Source organism: Astyanax mexicanus, chromosome 12 (assembly GCF_023375975.1).
Source record: "Astyanax mexicanus isolate ESR-SI-001 chromosome 12, AstMex3_surface, whole genome shotgun sequence".
Classification (NCBI taxonomy): domain Eukaryota; kingdom Metazoa; phylum Chordata; class Actinopteri; order Characiformes; family Acestrorhamphidae; genus Astyanax; species Astyanax mexicanus.
This window is the reverse complement of record NC_064419.1, coordinates 16033498-16051730: the sequence shown is the minus strand read 5'-3', so window position 1 is coordinate 16051730 and position 18233 is coordinate 16033498. Positions and strand designations below refer to the sequence as shown.

The following is an 18233-nucleotide window of genomic DNA, read 5'->3' as shown; positions in this document are numbered from 1 at the left end:
CTGGGGCCCAATTTTAGCAATCTATAGTGCACTAGTTAATTGAGCTTTGCGCTGCTTGATTTAAGGGCGTGTCCTGTGTTTTTGGTATAGTAAGGGCACAAAAAATACGCCTTGCGCAGCTCCAAGGCACAAAGGGCGCATTCTAATTCTCTTAATTATTCATGGGTTTGTTTTGGGTGTAATGTGAAATAAACCATCAGTGTGCCAGAATTCTTTCCCTTGGAGAGGCAGGTGCGCACTGACTTCTGTGTGTTTCTATCTAAAGAGCACAGAGGATACCGACTGTGCTGTCATGCTGTGAAGTTACACCAGCAGCTCATGTAAAAGAAGAGTAATGTTATAATGTAGAAATGTTAAAAAATATATAATATAAAATACAAAGTCATTTAAAAAACTCATTTAAAACAGTCACAGGCTTTCTAATGCCTGGTGTGCAGAATAACTGACATTAGTTTTAGTTTCAAATCATTAAAACATCTCACCAAAACTTTAACCTATTCTTTATATTTGACAATATTTGATTAACTTTACAGGTCCTCACTCATCTTAATATATTTAACTGAACTGAGATTTAAATTATTCGTAGCCTTGCTCTGAAATCAGCTCCGCGCTGCGAAAGAGAGAGAGAGAGGCGCAACGCATTTTGCCTGATTTCTCTTGGTTAAATGACGGTTAATATGGTGGTTAAAGTGTATTTTATACCATGACTTTGCTGTGTGAACTACACTTTTTCCGACCTTATTTATTAAAACGTTTTTTTAAGAAAACAGATTGTGCGCGGTGCCCCAACCTCCTCTATGCGTGCCTGCAACATTTTAGAGCAATGGACAAGATTTTAATAAATGTATTAATATATTTTATATTTTAATAAATGTGCCCTGGTGATAATACGTTTTATATAATTGACAGGCAGCACCAGATGCCAGGGTGACAATGTGCTTTGTTTTTCAGAATGCCTATATCTACTATATTAGGCTACAGTTATTAAGTCTGTGTACTGAATATAAATATAAATCAGAAATAAAATAAAATATCAGAAATAAATATAACTAATATTAACGTATAGTTACTGTGCACATTTTTAAGTATATTTTATAGTTGATTGCTCAAGGCCCTGGAAAAGGTGTTTTTTTTGTTGTGGTAAAGAAGTGATGTGGTATTGTGCGTGGGGTGCACATTACGCAGGGTAATGGGTGATCCAGTTCTGGCTGTGTGGCTGACTGTCGATTTTAGACAGGGTTTATCCCCGTCAGTCGCGCAGCACTATTTTCCGCCGCCAAGTTAGAAACACACGTCATTTCCAGACCACCACACCCATCGGCGTTAATATATTCCTAAAGTCCATCTTCCTATTTTAAGGACGTGTGCGCAAGGCGTGAAAATAGACTGTTGACGGGGTGTACAATGGCAACGAGGCACACAACACGCCTTGCGCAGGGTGTACGATAGGGACCCTAGTGTCATGGTGTGAGGTGCAATTTCATATGATCCTCTTTGTTCTCCATTACTTTAACAGCCTAAAGTTCTGGTCCTGCAACCAGAGCCACTAACTTTATTGAACACACACTTTGGTGTGCTATTTGAACAGGACAATGCCTATCCACACACTGCTGCCTTCTCAAGAGCTTACCAACAGAAGTATCCTAAAACAGAGACAGGAATTGCATGCCATTACCATTTACCATTTGTTTACAGTCTGTTATTAACCTCATAATGTTCTTATTCTTACAGGTGTTTGATGAAACCTCTGCATCTCTTCCGGTGTGTATGGCTTTGGCTGCAGTGAGGCAAACTACAGTAAACAGATCTTTAAGAGATAATGAAGGTTCCCTGGTGAGATTTGGAACAATTGAAATGATTTTGAACTCTGTTATTTCAGTTACATTTCCCATGATCTTACTCACTACCTTAGCTGACTATTGGATTAATATGTTTTATAAATCTACAAACTGATTAGAGCTTATAGCTAAGCTTGGGGGACATAAGGGGGAAAAAAAAACATTTATTTTATTGGTTTTCCCACTCAACCCTTGGTCTTCAATAAAAAAAAAATAGGCTCAGACTGTACAATGTTTGTTTCATTCCAAGTCTTCATGAACTGAACAACTTTCTCTTGTGCTGCGTGTTGTACTTCATTGTATCTCTAAATATAGCCACACTATATACAATTAAGTAACTAAAATGCTTAAGAATTAACAATTTCCACATGTACATACTGTATTTATTGTATTTATTGTCTTTTTTCTTGTGTCTATTTGTGTCTATTGTACTTACTGTCCATGCCAGTTAAAATGGCAGGAATTTGCATTTTGCACTATTGGATCGAATTGGTGAATTGAAGGTTTTAAAGAGAGCTTCACAATGAACAAGATGAAATGGCAGCAAGAGACAACAGATATTGAGCAGGCAATTTATTGAAAACAATTGTTCTTGTTGGTCACTTTAAACAGTCGTTTAGGCAGCTTGTTCCCAAGAGGCCAATGGGAACATTGCTCCAAGTATTGAAGACTGCTTTACGAAGGGCATCCACTGCCTGGAACTGATTTCCATTTTTGTATTCTGCGGTTCAGTGCCTTTTTTTGTCTTTTTGTTTCATAACCCTCAGGAACTTAAGAAAGGCATAAGATAGTCTTAGGATTTTGTTCAGGAGCTGTATTTGTTTTGCACTTTGTCTATCTAATGTTTCTGCACTAATGTTTGTCTGTTACTAGACTGGAGATCTAGCCTAACCATGTTTCATTGTACTGATACTGTACAGCACAGTATTAGTGTAATAACACGAAAGTTAAATTAATTTGAATAGGTTACAATCCCATCTCTTTTTAGATGGGAAGGATGAAGACAAAGTCGAGCACAGATGGCAAGTGGAGTGAGCTGGTTACTCTCTGTGAAAAAGTTCTTCAGGATCAGTTAGCAGAGGTCAACCCTGAAGAATCAAACACTGCTGGACTGTCTCAGATTGTTTTCCATACTGCACTGATAGCAAAACTGTCCACAGCACCAGAAATGGAGCTGCTTAAGACTCTGTGCTTCAGTCCAGGAAATGCCAAGGTACACCCTTTATTATGTTGTTTTTTAATAGTTAATTGACTTTGTTATATTGATCTTGGAACATTTCTATTCTATGTTCATTAGGTCAAAGGTTTTTATATATATCACTTAAATTGTGTATGTATGTTTTTTACATAAACACACATATTTTTTTGTTTTTTTCCATTCACAGGAATACTTTTTCCCAAGTATGCCGAGTCCCATAAATGAAATCAATGACTGGGCAAAGGATTCAACTGAGAAAGTAAAAATATGGGGTCAGTTTTCAGAACAATGAAATTAAAAAATAATCTAAAAAATAATTTCAACCAGTTCTATTTTCATCAGTAACATAAACAGGTTTTGGAAATTTTGGCCAAATTACAGATTTGTTGATAATTACTAACATAAAAAATAATCCTTGCTATTTCCCAACAGTATGGTGCCCTAAAATGAGGGAGGCTGTGTGAAAATAAATGGTGTACTTTTGTATATGGTTTGTTTGATTGGACATTTTAAATTATAGAGCAGAGGTGTGTATCATGGATAAATGTGTCTTTGGACTAAATATGTGCACAGGACAGCCACCCAGCCTTCACAGGCCAAAAAGAGCAATATATTTTGGATATGTTGATATATTATAGTACACTAGGAATGTGTAATCATATGGAATGTGGCTTTGCCTTTCTGGCTTCTGTGCAAACAGTCTTCCAGGTTTTGCCATTACTTCCACAGTTTCCCTTAATTTACATTTTATAACTGCATTTTGGACAGTGGAAATTGTCAGCTGAAAGTGCTTGTTATATATTTATAGTCTTTTTGTTTGTACCACTAGGTTCTTCTTTTTGTGTATATCTTATCTTCTTTAAATGTACTGTGAATTCACAACAAAACTGTTTCTCTCTAGTGTGTAGCTGTGGTGAGCCTGTTTTTATTGGCGAAGTGAGTTTATCAGTTTAATATTTATCTACATTTCTTTGTTTGTACTGAATATTTGAATAACACTTTTCTACTCTACTGTCTGATAATCATTCTTTTTTAACTCAGTGTGGAAGACCATGGGTAACAGGGAAGTGCCTTAACTGTCAAAGTGAAGTTGGTGGAGCGAAGCACAATGCAGTAGATGGTTTCAAAGCATTTGAGTAAGTAATACGCATCTATGCAGCACTGTTTCTTAGAAACACTGTTTGAAATCACATCCTATCATATTTTCTGTTCAGTTCTAATATACAGTGCCCTTCAAAAGTATTGGAACGGTGAGGCTAATCCCTTTATTTATGCTGTAGACTGAACACATTAGGGTTTTATATTATTTCCATTTACATCTGGATCTGATACACAGGTCAGAAGATAGCACCTTCTGAACTTAATTTTGGCTACCCATTTGTCTTGTGACTAAAAGTATTGGAACAGATAGCAATAATAACTTCTCAAGCTGAGTTATGTGCAAAGATGTGAAAGCCCAAGCAATGACACTACCTCTACTGTATTTCACAGATGAGCTGGTATGTTTGAGATCATGAGCAGATCCTTTTTTCTCTCCAAACCTTTGCCTTTCCATAACATTGGCAAAGGTGAAAAAGGTTGTGATCTACCTGTTTGACGTCTGTTCATCTGTTCACCTGTTTGAACTCTTCTTTAGAACATTGGTCATGGCCAACGTTTGAGCATTTGAGCAACGTTTTCCATCTTCACAGTTGCTTGTTTGTCACCCATATACTCTTCTGGCTCTCTGGTTTTTATGTTGGTTACTCTAACTATAAATGCAGAGTCTACACAGACAAAAGTCTGAAACTGAGCGTAGACATTCAGCGCTGAATATTGTTTAATTAATCAATGTAACTGGACACACCTAGGCAACAAAACCCATCTGACAGTCCCATGTTATTATCAGTCTAATTTACTTTAATCTTTAAGTTTTCTGAACTGTGTATCAGATCCGGATGTCAATACCTGGAAAGTTGTACTTTTTTTTGGTTACATCACATCCTTGGTGTCTGGGAAAGTAGAAGAAATAATACCATTTTTAATAAGCAATCACTTTTAAAACTTAAATCCAATTTGGACAAAACTTCCACACCCTCTGAATTTCCTCTAGTTAATCAGCTACACCGATCTTATACCTTCACTTGCTAGGAGGCTTTGATGCCTTACTTTTGTCAAATTTTGGGACATTGGGGACAGGGCTGGCACGTTGATGATACTGTGATGATGATACTGTTATTGTGCTGTTTTTTTTGTTGAACTTTTTTTTTACTTTAAAACTGCTGAACTTCTTACTGCACATCATGTCACCTTTGCACATCATGATACAGGTCTAGTTTTTAGATTGTACTTATTATAAATGATTATTTGAGGTTGGAATATTAAGGGTATTGACAGTGTTATAAAAAAGAAAAACAATCTTTAGGTCCTTAAAGGAAGATAAAATAGTGATTGGAATCCTCCAAGAAATGCACCTTACTGATACAGAACATGCTAAACGTGTGATTGGGTACATCTAATAATACATCTTTATTACATCTAATTTACATCTAATAAGGGGGCGTGGCTATTATTATAAATTAAAATATTGTGTTTATTCTTGACTGTGTTTAATATTTTGTTGTTGTTTTAACCGATATTGTAAAGTATTTGGCATTTGCTCCATCTGCGAATCAGAAATCTTCTAAAACACTTAAAACTTGGTTAAACACAGATATCTGCAGTTACACCACTTTGTAGGAATAATACATTCCTAATAGATGGAGAAGTCTCTTATCAGACCTGATGGTTTCTTGTGCAAAATCTCTTATATATACTCTACACTGTCTAAGGCCAATATGTTATGCAATTATTCATAGGATATGTATGGGAGAGGGATTTTTCTATTACAGTTGATGATGATACGTATAACAGTAATCATTTAAAAATATTTAACAGATGTACCTCTGTCAGAGTTCAAGAGCAGAATTTTACATTTTATTTTCTAATCATTTAAGTAACGTTCACCTATGGTGTGTTAAACTCCCTGTGACACTGATATTCTATTTTTTTGAAACAGCAAGTCAGAAATCGTAAATGACAAAAGAATGATCCATTTAATAACTAATAGCAGTTCTTACTTACAATTTACTACAGATGTGCCGACTATTAGTATTAGTTATTAGTTTGTTTTAAAGTGCTTTCTTCTGATGTTCAATAACTGGAAAGTTACTGATAATGGGCACAGAATAGATTATATTAAAACAAGAAATTACATCTTGACTATTGTATGTTCTCAAATTGTTACTTGAGTAATATCTAATGCTAATCAGTTCAATTACGCTTTCACATGGTGTGTACAGAAACACAGAGGGCAGTGGGAAAGGTCACTGTCTTGGTGACCCGAACAGTCGGAAGGAACTAAAGTGGGAGAGGAATCTTTGCGGGGCAAATCTTTGCCTGGTCCGAGCAATCCTTCACTCATCCATGCTCTGGGGCACCACTGAACAACCTGAGGTATGTAGACAAAATAGAGAGACAATTCTTAGGAATTAAGAATAATGAAAATGTGTACAGGGTTTACAGAAATAGCTTATTTACTAGATTAAGTGAAACTAGTACATTTTATTAAGGTTTTAGTTTATGATTGTAATGTTTGTATTACTCTTTGTGTAGGAGGTCCAGAATATCATTCAAACTCAAACTGATGATGTCAGGACACACCTCTTTGGTCATCTTCAAAAGGACATTGAATTGCTTGGAAAAGCCATTGGAAAGAACACTGAAGATGCTATAATGACAGTCCACCTGTTTTTGAAGTTCATCTTGGAGAGTAGTTCTGGTAACACATTCTAAGTTATCTGTTAAACATTGTGAATCTACCTCTTCATTTTCAGCAACACACACACACACAAAATATTTTCATACAAGATAAAACAAGATATATCTTTTTTATATCTATTTATATGTACATAGACTACACTGCATTCCAGTTGCAGTGTAACCAGACTTTTCAGTTCAGAACCAGCACATTTCCTGTTCTGAGATCAGTTCACCAATAAACAGCAGCAGCGTGAAGAATAACTACTTAACTAAACACTAATCTATAGAGCAGACACGCCCACTCTTAGCTGCAATGACCAATCAGCTCTTTCACACGGGTATGCGAATAGACCTGACACCCTATTAGCCCATATTAATAGAAAATTAAAAAGTAAAACTTAAACTGCACTTTTTATTTGGACTTATTTACTTTTTCTTAAGTACTTGAGATGCTCTTTTGTTTTTTTTGTTTTTTTATATGTTTTATATATATATGTATATTTATATACCGTATTTTTCGGACTATAGGGCGCACCGTATTATAAGACGCACTATCAAAGAACGCCTATTTTCTGCTATTTTTCCATACATAGGGCGCATCGCATTATAAGGCGCGTTAAGTGACACTAGAAAGGGTGCCTATATCAAAGTGAACAGGGGTGGCGCCATGTTTCCCTTCCCCCACCGGGGGTGGTCGCTTGCCGGTGGAGCGTCTCAGTATACAAATCTAGCTCTTTCAAAGTCAAACGAGTGCTGGATATTAATCTACACAGATTCCTCTCCTGAAAACTGTTTATTTGGGTGAGTAACGTGCTTCAGTTTATTTACAGTAAGCTTAGATTTCCAGATGTCCACTAAGGCTTGCTGCACCAGCGTTAGCATAGCTATCCGCTAGCACGCTAGCTAGTCACCTAAACTAGTAAAGTTAACCCAAACTTAAACGACAGCGTTACACTGAGTAATCCTGCGTGTTCTGGTAAGACAGTGAGATATTAGCTAGCGATTCGTCCCCCGTAGCTTGTTTTAACACTGTAAACAAGCAGATTACAGGCTGATAAAACTCACCTCTGAGAGAGTTAGCGCTTAGCATCTAGCTAATGCTAGCCAGGCAAAGCAGCACAGACTTACAGGCCGATAACTCACCTCTGAACGGTGAACGCTTAGCGATTAGCATCTAACTCTAATAATACTGCTCCAGCAGTATTAAAAGTGCTAAATTTAGAAAATACTGATCTCTGAACAGTGAAAAAGCTAGCTAGCTAAGCGGTTAGCATCTAGCTAATGCTATTTATTGCTGCTCCAGCCTCGGAGCGGCACGGCTCTGCACGGAGTGTGTGTTTACTGCTCCTTACACCTGACGGGTAAAATTTAGATAATACTGATCTCTGAACAGTGAATAAGCTAGCTAATGCTATTTGCTGCTCAGCCTCGGAGCTGCACGGCTCTGGACTCTGTATAGCACTGAAACTCTGTATAACGCTGCACGGAGTGTGTGTTTACTGCTCCTTACAACCTGACGAGTAAAATTTAGATAATACTGATCTCAGTGAATAAGCTAGCTAGCTTAGCGGTTAGCATCTAGCTAATGCTATTGCTGCTCAGCCTCGGAGCTGCACGGCTCTGGACTCTGTATAGCACTGAAACTCTCTATAACGCTGCACGGAGTGTGTGTTTACTGCTCCTTACAACCTGACGAGTAAAATCCATACAAAAGGCGCACCGTATTATAAGACGCACTGTCAAAATTAAAAGTTTTTATGTGCGCCTTATAGTCCGAAAAATACGGTAAGTTTAAAATGTTGTTGATGCTGATGAACTTTTGTGCTCTGCTGGCAGAACCAAACAGCAGGATTCAGATAACAGACACGGAGGAAAAAAGGCAAGAGTGGGAGGATTCCATTCACAAAAAACTGAAGGATTTCTTTCAGGTATCAAGACAAAAAAGTTTAATTTCTTTGGATATTTAATGACTTCCTTTATCTTATTTATAGTATCAGTTTATTTAAGCATGTACAGTACTGGTTGGTCAAAGGTTTTGGAACACCCCCAGTATTTTTTTCTATTTATTTTTGACTTTTCAGGTGAATAACTTGAAATGAAACAAAATTCAGTGAAGTGCCTGGAGTTTTACTACAGTCAGCTCCTCTTTCTCTGGTCTTGATTGCTAAGCCTGAATGCAAAAACACACCCTTCATTATCATACAGAGAAAGAAATACAGAAAAGAAATAAGAATAATAAAAAAAACGAACAAAATGTTAAAAACTTGCATCAGGAAAGATATTAAGAAATAAAGAAGACATTAATAAAAATAGTAAATAGTACAGAAATAAATTGATAGAGCAATATATAAATACAGAAATTAAAATAAGAAGTTGATTTTATTTATTTATACACTGTATTAATTTATTATTTCTTTCTTTGCTCTCGCCTGTATGTTAATATGATATACGTTGAAATGGTTAATGTATTTAATACCTATTGAAATACTCAAATAACAATCAAGCTCTGCGATACATTCACACTTGATGCATAAAAAACAATGAGCCCAAACTTGACCTAAATATGTGGTTTGATCTCCGTGTGAAAACCCTGTTAATTTCTTCCACATCCAAAATGTTGAAATGATATACAGATATTCTTGGCATGCAGCATAAAATCATAATGTTTTGGCTTGACTGTGTATTAACAGTGGCTTGCAAAAATATTCATACCAATTGAACTTTTTCACATGTCACCTTACAACCACAAACTTTTTCATAATTGTTAAGTGGAATAAAAATGATACATGATTTACAAAATTTCAATCAAATAAAACTCTGTGTATGTGTAAATCTGTGTAAAAATCATCACTTAAAATCTCAATAAAACACATTTAAGTTTGTGATTGTAAGGAGACAAAATCTGAAAGTTCAAGGGATACGAATACTTTTGCAAGCCACTGTATAGATCCCCCCAAGTCCTGAGGGGAATACTGTGACCTGTTTTATACTTTTCATTAGTGTATTATAATAAAATGCTGTCAGTAATTGTTGTTTTTACCCTTCTTAGAGTTTTGAGGCACAGTTAACCAGTGTGCAGAGCAACATTCTGCGATCGGGTGGAATGAACACTTTAGCACAGATTATCTACAGTAAAGAGCCTCAGCTGAACAATCTTTCAACCACTGGAGTGTATAACAATCCACTGCTGTGGAGTTTCGAGCAGAGAATGACCATTCAGCAACTGACTACCTTAATCGAGCAGAACGACGAAAGGAAAAATGTTCCAGTTCTCTCAGAACTCCTCAAAAATGTAAGAATCTTTTATTTTTAATACTCAAAACAGTTTAGCAACAAAATAACTGTTATGAACAAGCAAAAAAGTGTTCTATACTTTTTTAACAATGTAACATTTTTTTAATGTTTTCTTGATTCTTTAACCTGAATGTTTCTTTCCTTCACAGCATTTCCACATTCCATACATCAGATATCTACCTCAGGTTCTGAATCTTCAGCAGAAACTGATGTGCCAGTTTAAAAATGTGGATCTGCAGTGTTACAAGGATGTGTCCATAAACACATTTATGAAGGAGCATGTAGCAGGTGAGCTGAAAAAATGTTATAGTTAGTCACATTTTTTGCCCCCGAGTCAGAGTAGTTTATTTTTGAGTCCTGATCCAGTACTTTGGCAATGCAGTAAAAAACACACAAACACATTTTACACATTAAGTTTTTTTTTATTATTATTTTTATTGTTCTGTTGACTATTTTTAGCACTAAATAAGTACTAAATAGCCATATAAATGTCACACAACAACAAATCTGTGATAAATCATAATCAAGGTCATGATAAAGTGTTTAAATGCTGGTATTTCTGTATATTTGGGAAGGGTTGGGTTGGGTTGGGTAGTCGAGCTTAACGCCACATCAGCTCGTCGGCTATTTCGTGGCAGGATAGGTACTGTTTATTCACAAGGTTCTACGATCTAAGCCATCGCAAGGCAGACAGACACACAGACACAATCACTCACACACTCACACCTAAGGGGCAATTTCAATCAAGTTCCAATTAGCCTGAACGTGCCGTCTTTGGACTGTGGGAGGAAACCGGAGAACCCGGAGGAAACCCACGCAGACACGGGGAGAACGTGCAAACTCCACACAGAAAGTCCCGGGTCGCCCCAGCCGGGAATCGAACCCAGGCCGTCTTGCTGTGAGGCGGAAGTGCTACCCACCGCGCCACCGTGCCGCGTATATTTGGGAAGCAAACAGTAATAAAAGTGTAATGTGTTATTAGGCCTGACAGACTAGATTTATACAAGGCTTATGTTTGTACTGTATTATTATTATTACTATTATTTACAGTCCTTCAACATCTGTAAAAGTATAGGGACACAAAACCACATCCAATCTACAAACAATTATCATATCCACTGCAGCCAATTAAACAATGAATAATAATAACAATAATTAAACAGTTTTAAAATAAAAACCATCAAGCAAACACTTAAGTTGCTGAAAATAGAATTAGATAAACATTTAATTCTGTATTAAAGTGTGTAATAAAACATTGTCTTTTGGCCATCAACTATCAGTGAGTAATCCGGCTCAGATAAACAGTAACATCACAGCTAACCTGACACTTAAAACTTCCTATCTCAGATTTAAACAATGTAACCTATCTAACCACTGTGGTGCCCTTGACTTGTCATCAAGTGTCAGCGAGTAATCCAGCTCTGGAAAAACTGCTCAGGAAAATCCACTCGTTTTCAACTATAGCATATAGCAGCATTCCAGTGCATGTGTACTGGTGGCTTTATATTTGGTCAAATTTCATTTTGCTGCATCACTAGACTCAAACTCAATATATGCAAACAAATACAAAAAATAATACATTAAACAAAGGTCTGTTACACTTTGGGTTTATTTACAATATGATTTTTCAGCATTTTATTCCCAATTTTTGTTTCCAGAGGAAGATGCGAAACAGGCTTTCACTGACAATGCTGCAGCTATGGAGAAGATATGGGAGCATTTGAAAAAAATAAAATGTAAAGTTTTAAATATTAAATTCATGCCACCTGTTAGTTGAAAACTATTTTTATCTGTAGTTGGAAATGATTTTTATTAAAAAACAATAAATTTTTTTTGTAGACCCTAAGTTACCACAGGAACTAATGGACAAAGATGTGACAGATTTAATGATTCTGGACTTCCTACCAACGGAAAGATCTGTTGCTCGGACTATAACGGAGTACCTTGTAAGAACACAAAACGATTTCATAAACCTTGCCAACCCAGGAGCAGACAGGTACATTACACAGTTATCTGATAATTACATTCAACCGTACTTTGTATTACTTCTTAAAAAAAAAAGTGCCACTTTTTTTATGTACAGTAGCTGTCAATGTATTTTTATGCAATTTTAGTATTCCATGGTTACATTTTTCTTTTTTATTCTGTTTTTATTGTTAATTTAAGGTTAATTGGTGCCAATGAAGTCAAGCCATCTCATGTAATTACTTGTATTCCTGAGCACGATTTCCTGACTACTGCAATTTCAAACATCGACCACATGGTATACGAGGACGGGCAAAAAAGTACAAACTACAACTTTAAAGCTGTAGAAAGACAGCTGGTTGACCGATTCTTCATGGAGAAACCCATTATCAAACTCTCTGTAAGCGTTTCTGTCCACTTAAAACTTCAAATTTTAAGAAAAAACATATTAAAAATATCAAAAAGTTGCTCTTGCCTATTTTGCAATGCCAAATTTTGTTAGATCTTAAGCATTTTTCCACAGGTTTTTTGTTGATGGTTAATTTCAACTTGCCAAATCTTGAGATTTCATTAAATCTCTCATTTTTTTTTGTCCCAGACACTTCCTGTATATGAATACAACACTGGAACCACTCTCCGTGCCTTCTTCAGCACAGTGAAAGACCAGCTGGTAAAAAAAAACAATGAATTATACATGCACATCCATTTATTGTCACACAAACAGGTCTATATAAGTAATATTTTAGCATTCATATTGTTTTGCAAAAAAGGGAAAAATACCTAGCAAGAGTAGCCCAGACCACAGCACCCAACCACCAGAGCAGCCCGCAGGAATAGCCCAGACCACAGCACCCAATCACCAGAGCAGCCTGCAGGAATAGCCCAGACCACAGCACCCAAAGGTTGCCAGTGCGTAGTGACCCCCCTCCTGTACTCCCCTGGCTTCACTCCAAACCTTTATACCCTAACTCAGTGAGAGAGATAGTATCTTGTCACTTCTGGTCTTTAAGATAAAGCAAGCTTCTTTCCGTCTAGATTCTACAGAAACCCCGGCTCTGGAACCTAATCAGCAAGGCTCCAGAGCACACACAACCCTAAGGAGTTTAATACTTTGTTACACCTAAATCACTAGATATCATATTAAACTGAATAACATATTGAACATGGTAAATATTGATTGAAAATAGAATACTGATTATCCGTTTAATCTAAAATAACATAGTACATTATAAGGTAAAACTTAATAATTATATGTAATTTTAAATCAAACTAAGGATAACTGTGAATTACTTTGATATTTTCTGAGACAGTTATCATACTATTAAAATAAACATGAATCTGACTTTTTTTTCTCCCTCTCTGTACACCAGGAGCCCCTGAATACCAATGACAGAAACTGCATTATGAGCGATTTCAGATTCCTGAACGAGATCTCTTCAGCTCTTTCAACCCTGAAGATTGCCATTGGATTTATGAAGCTCTCATTTCCTCCACCAGACCAGTTTCTCATGACATATTTGAAGAAAGACTTGAAACTGGAGGACAAAGCGCAGAATTTGAGCTTACCAGTAAACTTACTTTTTTTTTACCGTAATTCAGTGTAGATGCATTTTATAGAGCTTTCTGATTAAAAAATAATAAAATGTCAATTCATTTTCAGGTGCTGAGAACCAGCAAAGTAAAACACATTCAGTCTTTGTGGGAGGTTTTGTCTTTAAGACAATCATCGCTACTCATTGAGATGAATCAGGTATGTTAGTTTATCTGCAGTAGAGATGCACAATAAGAAATTGTATTTTATTTTGGACTATTTAAATTGCTATTTTCCAAAACCAGAGCCCTCTCAATGTATTTGATTATTTGTGTGAGTATATACTGTCCACCCTCTTTTAAAAGCTGTTGGAAAACAGTAACAGTAGTCATACACTGTTGCATCATTACTCTCCATTACTGGAGTCTCGGGGCTAGGACCAGCAGACTGCGAGACAGCCCCATCCATCAGGCTGTGAGGTTGCTGAACTCTCTTCCTGCTCCAACGCCCATCCCAATCCTGCCCCCAGCACACACTCTCACTCAGCATCCTGACCCCCCACTAATACAGTACTGAAACTCTGTACTAGAACACATACAGTACTGGAACTTACATGCACTACACACCTAATACCTGCACTACTGCTATACTCGCACTGTCATACACACTTTAATTACCCTGTGGCCTTTAAGAACTTTATGCACCCATTCACTTTACCAGCCTTAAGCTATATACCAGGGGTCACTAATAGGCGGGCCACGGTCCGGGTCCGGACACAGACGTTGTCCAATCCGGATCCAAACCAATAAACTACTGAGAAGGAATTAATTCTGACCGTGTTCATTTAAAGCGGCGGAACATTTATTGTCTCTACTATGGTTTACGTGCTTTACAGCGCAGTAAACTTTACCGAGACAAGAGTGCAAAATAGTGCACTTTACTCCACCTGATCAGAACTCCTCAGCAAGAAAAAAATTGTGTTCTTGTAAATTTTGGAAAGGAGAGTAATGTAATTTCAATTCTCTGTATGTCCTATACATATGCAGTATTGACAATAGAACTACTTGACTTGACTTGACTTAACTTGACTAAGATCAATTTCCAGAATATATCATTTAAACTGTAAAAAAAATCTCGTTATTCAGAATCCATTCTTCATGATAGAGGATCAGCGTTTTCATGAAGTTTTCACAGAAGAGCAAAAGAAGGAGAAGAAAGAAATTCTAGCTCATCTCACGAACATCGATGTCCTCATCACTGAGCTCCACTATGTGATCATGAATATCAAGCTCAGAGAAGTCCCTCCAGGATGGACGTAAGTGTTTTTTACTGAAATTGGTCTGAAAGTTTTTCTCAATTACTGCATAACTGCATACACTGTTCATATCCCATGTTTAATTTAAGCTCAATTGTCCCTCAAATGTCTATTTATGTACATTAGTTTGATTACATCTTTTCTTTTTTCCAGAATTATTGAGACCTTTGAAGCCTTTGTTGACTTCAATGAGATTGACACCAAGGCCGAGGAGTGTCTGAAGGATCTTCAGGACCTGAAGATGACCCATGGCACTGCTCTGTGGAAACTAGCTGTGCAGATAAAGAAGGGTGTTAAAGGCACTTTCTCCAAGTGAATATAAAGGGTATAAGCACAATTATCCAACCAAGTAATCAAGTAATGTTAATGTTCTATGGAATCTTTATTTTATACTCTCTGATTCATCATGTGAATAGCTTGACAGTCAAAAATTACAATTTCCCTAATTATTCATATCTTTGAAAAAAATCCTGCTGTCTGCATTTTACTGCATGTGACAATGAAGACTCCTTCCTGTTGTTTATCAAAATAAATTTAGCATGTGGCTATGTTCACATTACCAGGCTGAAGTGCCTCAAATTAGATTTTTTGCACAATGTGGTTCAGATCTGATTTTTTTCATGGCTGTGCATATACATTTTTTTTTCCTAATCAGATGCTTCACATATGAGCTGTTGACTCATTTATTTCAACTTTATAAAGCTATGAGTCGTGTCTCGAATATGCCGTTTTTTGTTGTTGGTGAAGACTGCGAGGTTTATACACCTATCAGTGTGCACATGTGAGGCGTTTCAGGGACAGTTTCGTTCACATTACACACAGATACAGATCACTTACATTTATGAAGGTAAACCATCAAGATAGCCAAATCCAATCTGAGCAAAAAATCAGATTTAGCAATGTGGCTTGTAATGTGAACGTAGCCTAACTACTGTAATGTGTTTCTCTACTATCTGTAATTTTACTCATTCTTTTATTGCACTCATTTGGAAGAGGTTGTTTTACTTGCTATAAAAAATACAACATTATAAAACAATAGCCCTAAAGAAAACAGTCACACAATTAAAATGGCTAAAATTATATAAACAGCTTTGAAATGATTCAGACTTGAATGAAGACCCCTCTTCATTCAATTCTGTTAAAACACAGAGAGGATCTTATCCTTCAGAGTAAGCTAAAACCTGAAATATTAAATTTGCTATTAGACATTTAAAATTTGCTGAGGTTATTTGAGAAATGTATGACATGATTTAAGTAAATGAAAATGGTGAAAGTTTTTTGGATGCAGGGGTTTAAAAATAACGCTTTTCTTCGCTTGCTGTTCTATGAATAATTATTACTGTACTTCTCTTTTCAAGCAAATAAATACTGAATAAAATGCACTGTGGCTTGTTTTTATTCATGTGTTCAACTGAATAAGTTAGGGTCAGTTTTACAGACAGGGATTAAGCCTAGTCATAGAACATATTCCTTACAGTTAAAAATCTCCATTCAAAATGATGTGCAATCCAAGTCTAGGCTTAATCACTGTCTATGAAAGTGCTCAAGTGTTTATATTGAAAAATGAGTATGGAAGGAAATTCGATCATACACTTTTAGTTACAAAATACAGATGCAGGGTTTCGTTTCCCTTCACAGTTTTCATTTGTCCCTGATTTTACAATCAGAACAGTTAAGGCTGAATTTTAGTTGATTTGAAACGACTGACATTTAAAATGACTGTGTGAAAAATGTGTGTTCCAAATGCAGTCATGCAAGTCATCTTCAGTATAAATATATAAAAAGCATTTGTAGTTAATAGTGAGTTTAGTTTTTTTCTGAATATACTAAAGTTCAGGCTAATAAAGTTTAAAATTACAGTTATACATTTCTTATTGCATGCAATAACCACTGTATGCTGACCTCCAGGGTTGTTCACCGACGTGTGTTTCAGAACTTTCGATTCAGACAGTTCTTCGCGCCTGACACTCTGGCTGAAACTCCACCCTCTTTGACTAGGTCTGCCTAACAACAGAGCGATCTATATTCTGATTGGCTCAACGAGAGTCCATTATAATATACAGCCGATGGATTGGCAAGCATGAGAAATGAGAGCATGTGAACACTGGTATCCGCACTTGTCTGTCCTGTGTTTGCCACTCTTGAAACATGTGGAGTGGTGCCAGGGCCGGAGTGGGCCCCTTTTTCAGCCCGGGAGTTTCATGCCCAAATCCGGCCCACTTTTTCCATGGAGAAGGAGTTTGAATAAATGAAACAGCAGCTAGCTCTTACAATGCCTTTTTATTGTATATAAGTTCAATTATATGTTGGCAAGTTACCAGAACACCCTTCACTTAAACATGTTTAATTAATTAATGGTCAAAATATGGTTAAAAAAAAACAGGACATTTTTTAAGCGCTTTTCAGATTTTCTACTTAATTTTTTTTTATTTTCAGATCCATAAAATTAAATATTTATATGGATGAAGTGTTTTTGCAGTTCTATATTTTGCTTTGAAGTGTTTAGAAACACCATGTAAAATTATTAACTGCTCCCTTTCACTGGTTAGATATTATAGAGCAGGCAGTTTGGTCCAATTAGAGAAAATGTCATCAGATTAGTGTCTGAACTGTCATCAATTTGTGTTATAATTCAGTGTTTTATTCTGTTTACCGAAGAAGCCTATAGTAGTTCTGTCAGTGTTTTATCAACAACTACATTATCAACCTATCATAAAACAAATGGAAACACCTTCAATAATAATCTTCAAAATAATGTGAATCTGTATGTTCACTTTGTTTTAAAATGCTATATTTATTCTATTTGATTTTATTTATATTAGATTTAGGCCTGCCTGTCATGATAATAATTACATGAATGATAAATCGTACAATATATGGAGAAATGTTTGCTGAACTTGCTGCCAAAATATCAGCTTTTAAAAAAAAAAACAGTAGTTTTATTTTATTTAATATTATTACTGTAACATACTTTATTATGTTGTAGGTAAAACTGATGGGGGGAGTTGACAGGGTGGTTTTGTGAGTAGAGAGAGCGCTCCTGTGAGTGAGGGAGTTTTTTTTTGAGGGAGTTCTGATCAGGTGGAGTAAAGTGGAATATTTTGCACTCTTGTCTCGGTAAAGTTTACTGCGCTGTAAAGCACGTAAACCATAAAGACACTAAACGTTCCACCTCTTTAAATGAACATAGTCAGAATTAAATCCTTCTCAGTCGTTTATTGGTTTGGGTCCGGATTGGACAACGTCTGTGTCCGGACCCGGAACGCGGTCCGCCTATTAGTGACCCCTGCTGTAACAGAGAAGAATTTCAAC

The 18233-nt window shown here is 36.3% G+C and overlaps 1 protein-coding gene across 1 annotated transcript in view; it reads left to right on the top strand.

Annotated features, from left to right (window-relative positions):
* The window catches only part of LOC103030075 (E3 ubiquitin-protein ligase rnf213-alpha), a 63507-nt gene extending 47204 nt beyond the window's left edge, over positions 1-16303 (top strand). The window contains exons 34-51 of the mRNA XM_049485938.1: positions 1732-1833; positions 2827-3051; positions 3224-3308; positions 3938-3972; positions 4078-4172; positions 6357-6510; positions 6670-6835; positions 8653-8744; positions 9866-10108; positions 10260-10398; positions 11769-11846; positions 11950-12106; positions 12277-12475; positions 12674-12745; positions 13446-13643; positions 13736-13825; positions 14752-14921; positions 15075-16303. Of these exons, the coding sequence (XP_049341895.1) occupies positions 1732-1833; positions 2827-3051; positions 3224-3308; positions 3938-3972; positions 4078-4172; positions 6357-6510; positions 6670-6835; positions 8653-8744; positions 9866-10108; positions 10260-10398; positions 11769-11846; positions 11950-12106; positions 12277-12475; positions 12674-12745; positions 13446-13643; positions 13736-13825; positions 14752-14921; positions 15075-15237 (2463 nt within the window). The 3' untranslated portion in view covers positions 15238-16303. The remainder of the gene's footprint in view (positions 1-1731; positions 1834-2826; positions 3052-3223; positions 3309-3937; positions 3973-4077; positions 4173-6356; positions 6511-6669; positions 6836-8652; positions 8745-9865; positions 10109-10259; positions 10399-11768; positions 11847-11949; positions 12107-12276; positions 12476-12673; positions 12746-13445; positions 13644-13735; positions 13826-14751; positions 14922-15074) is intronic.
* The last annotated feature ends 1930 nt before the right edge of the window (positions 16304-18233 follow it).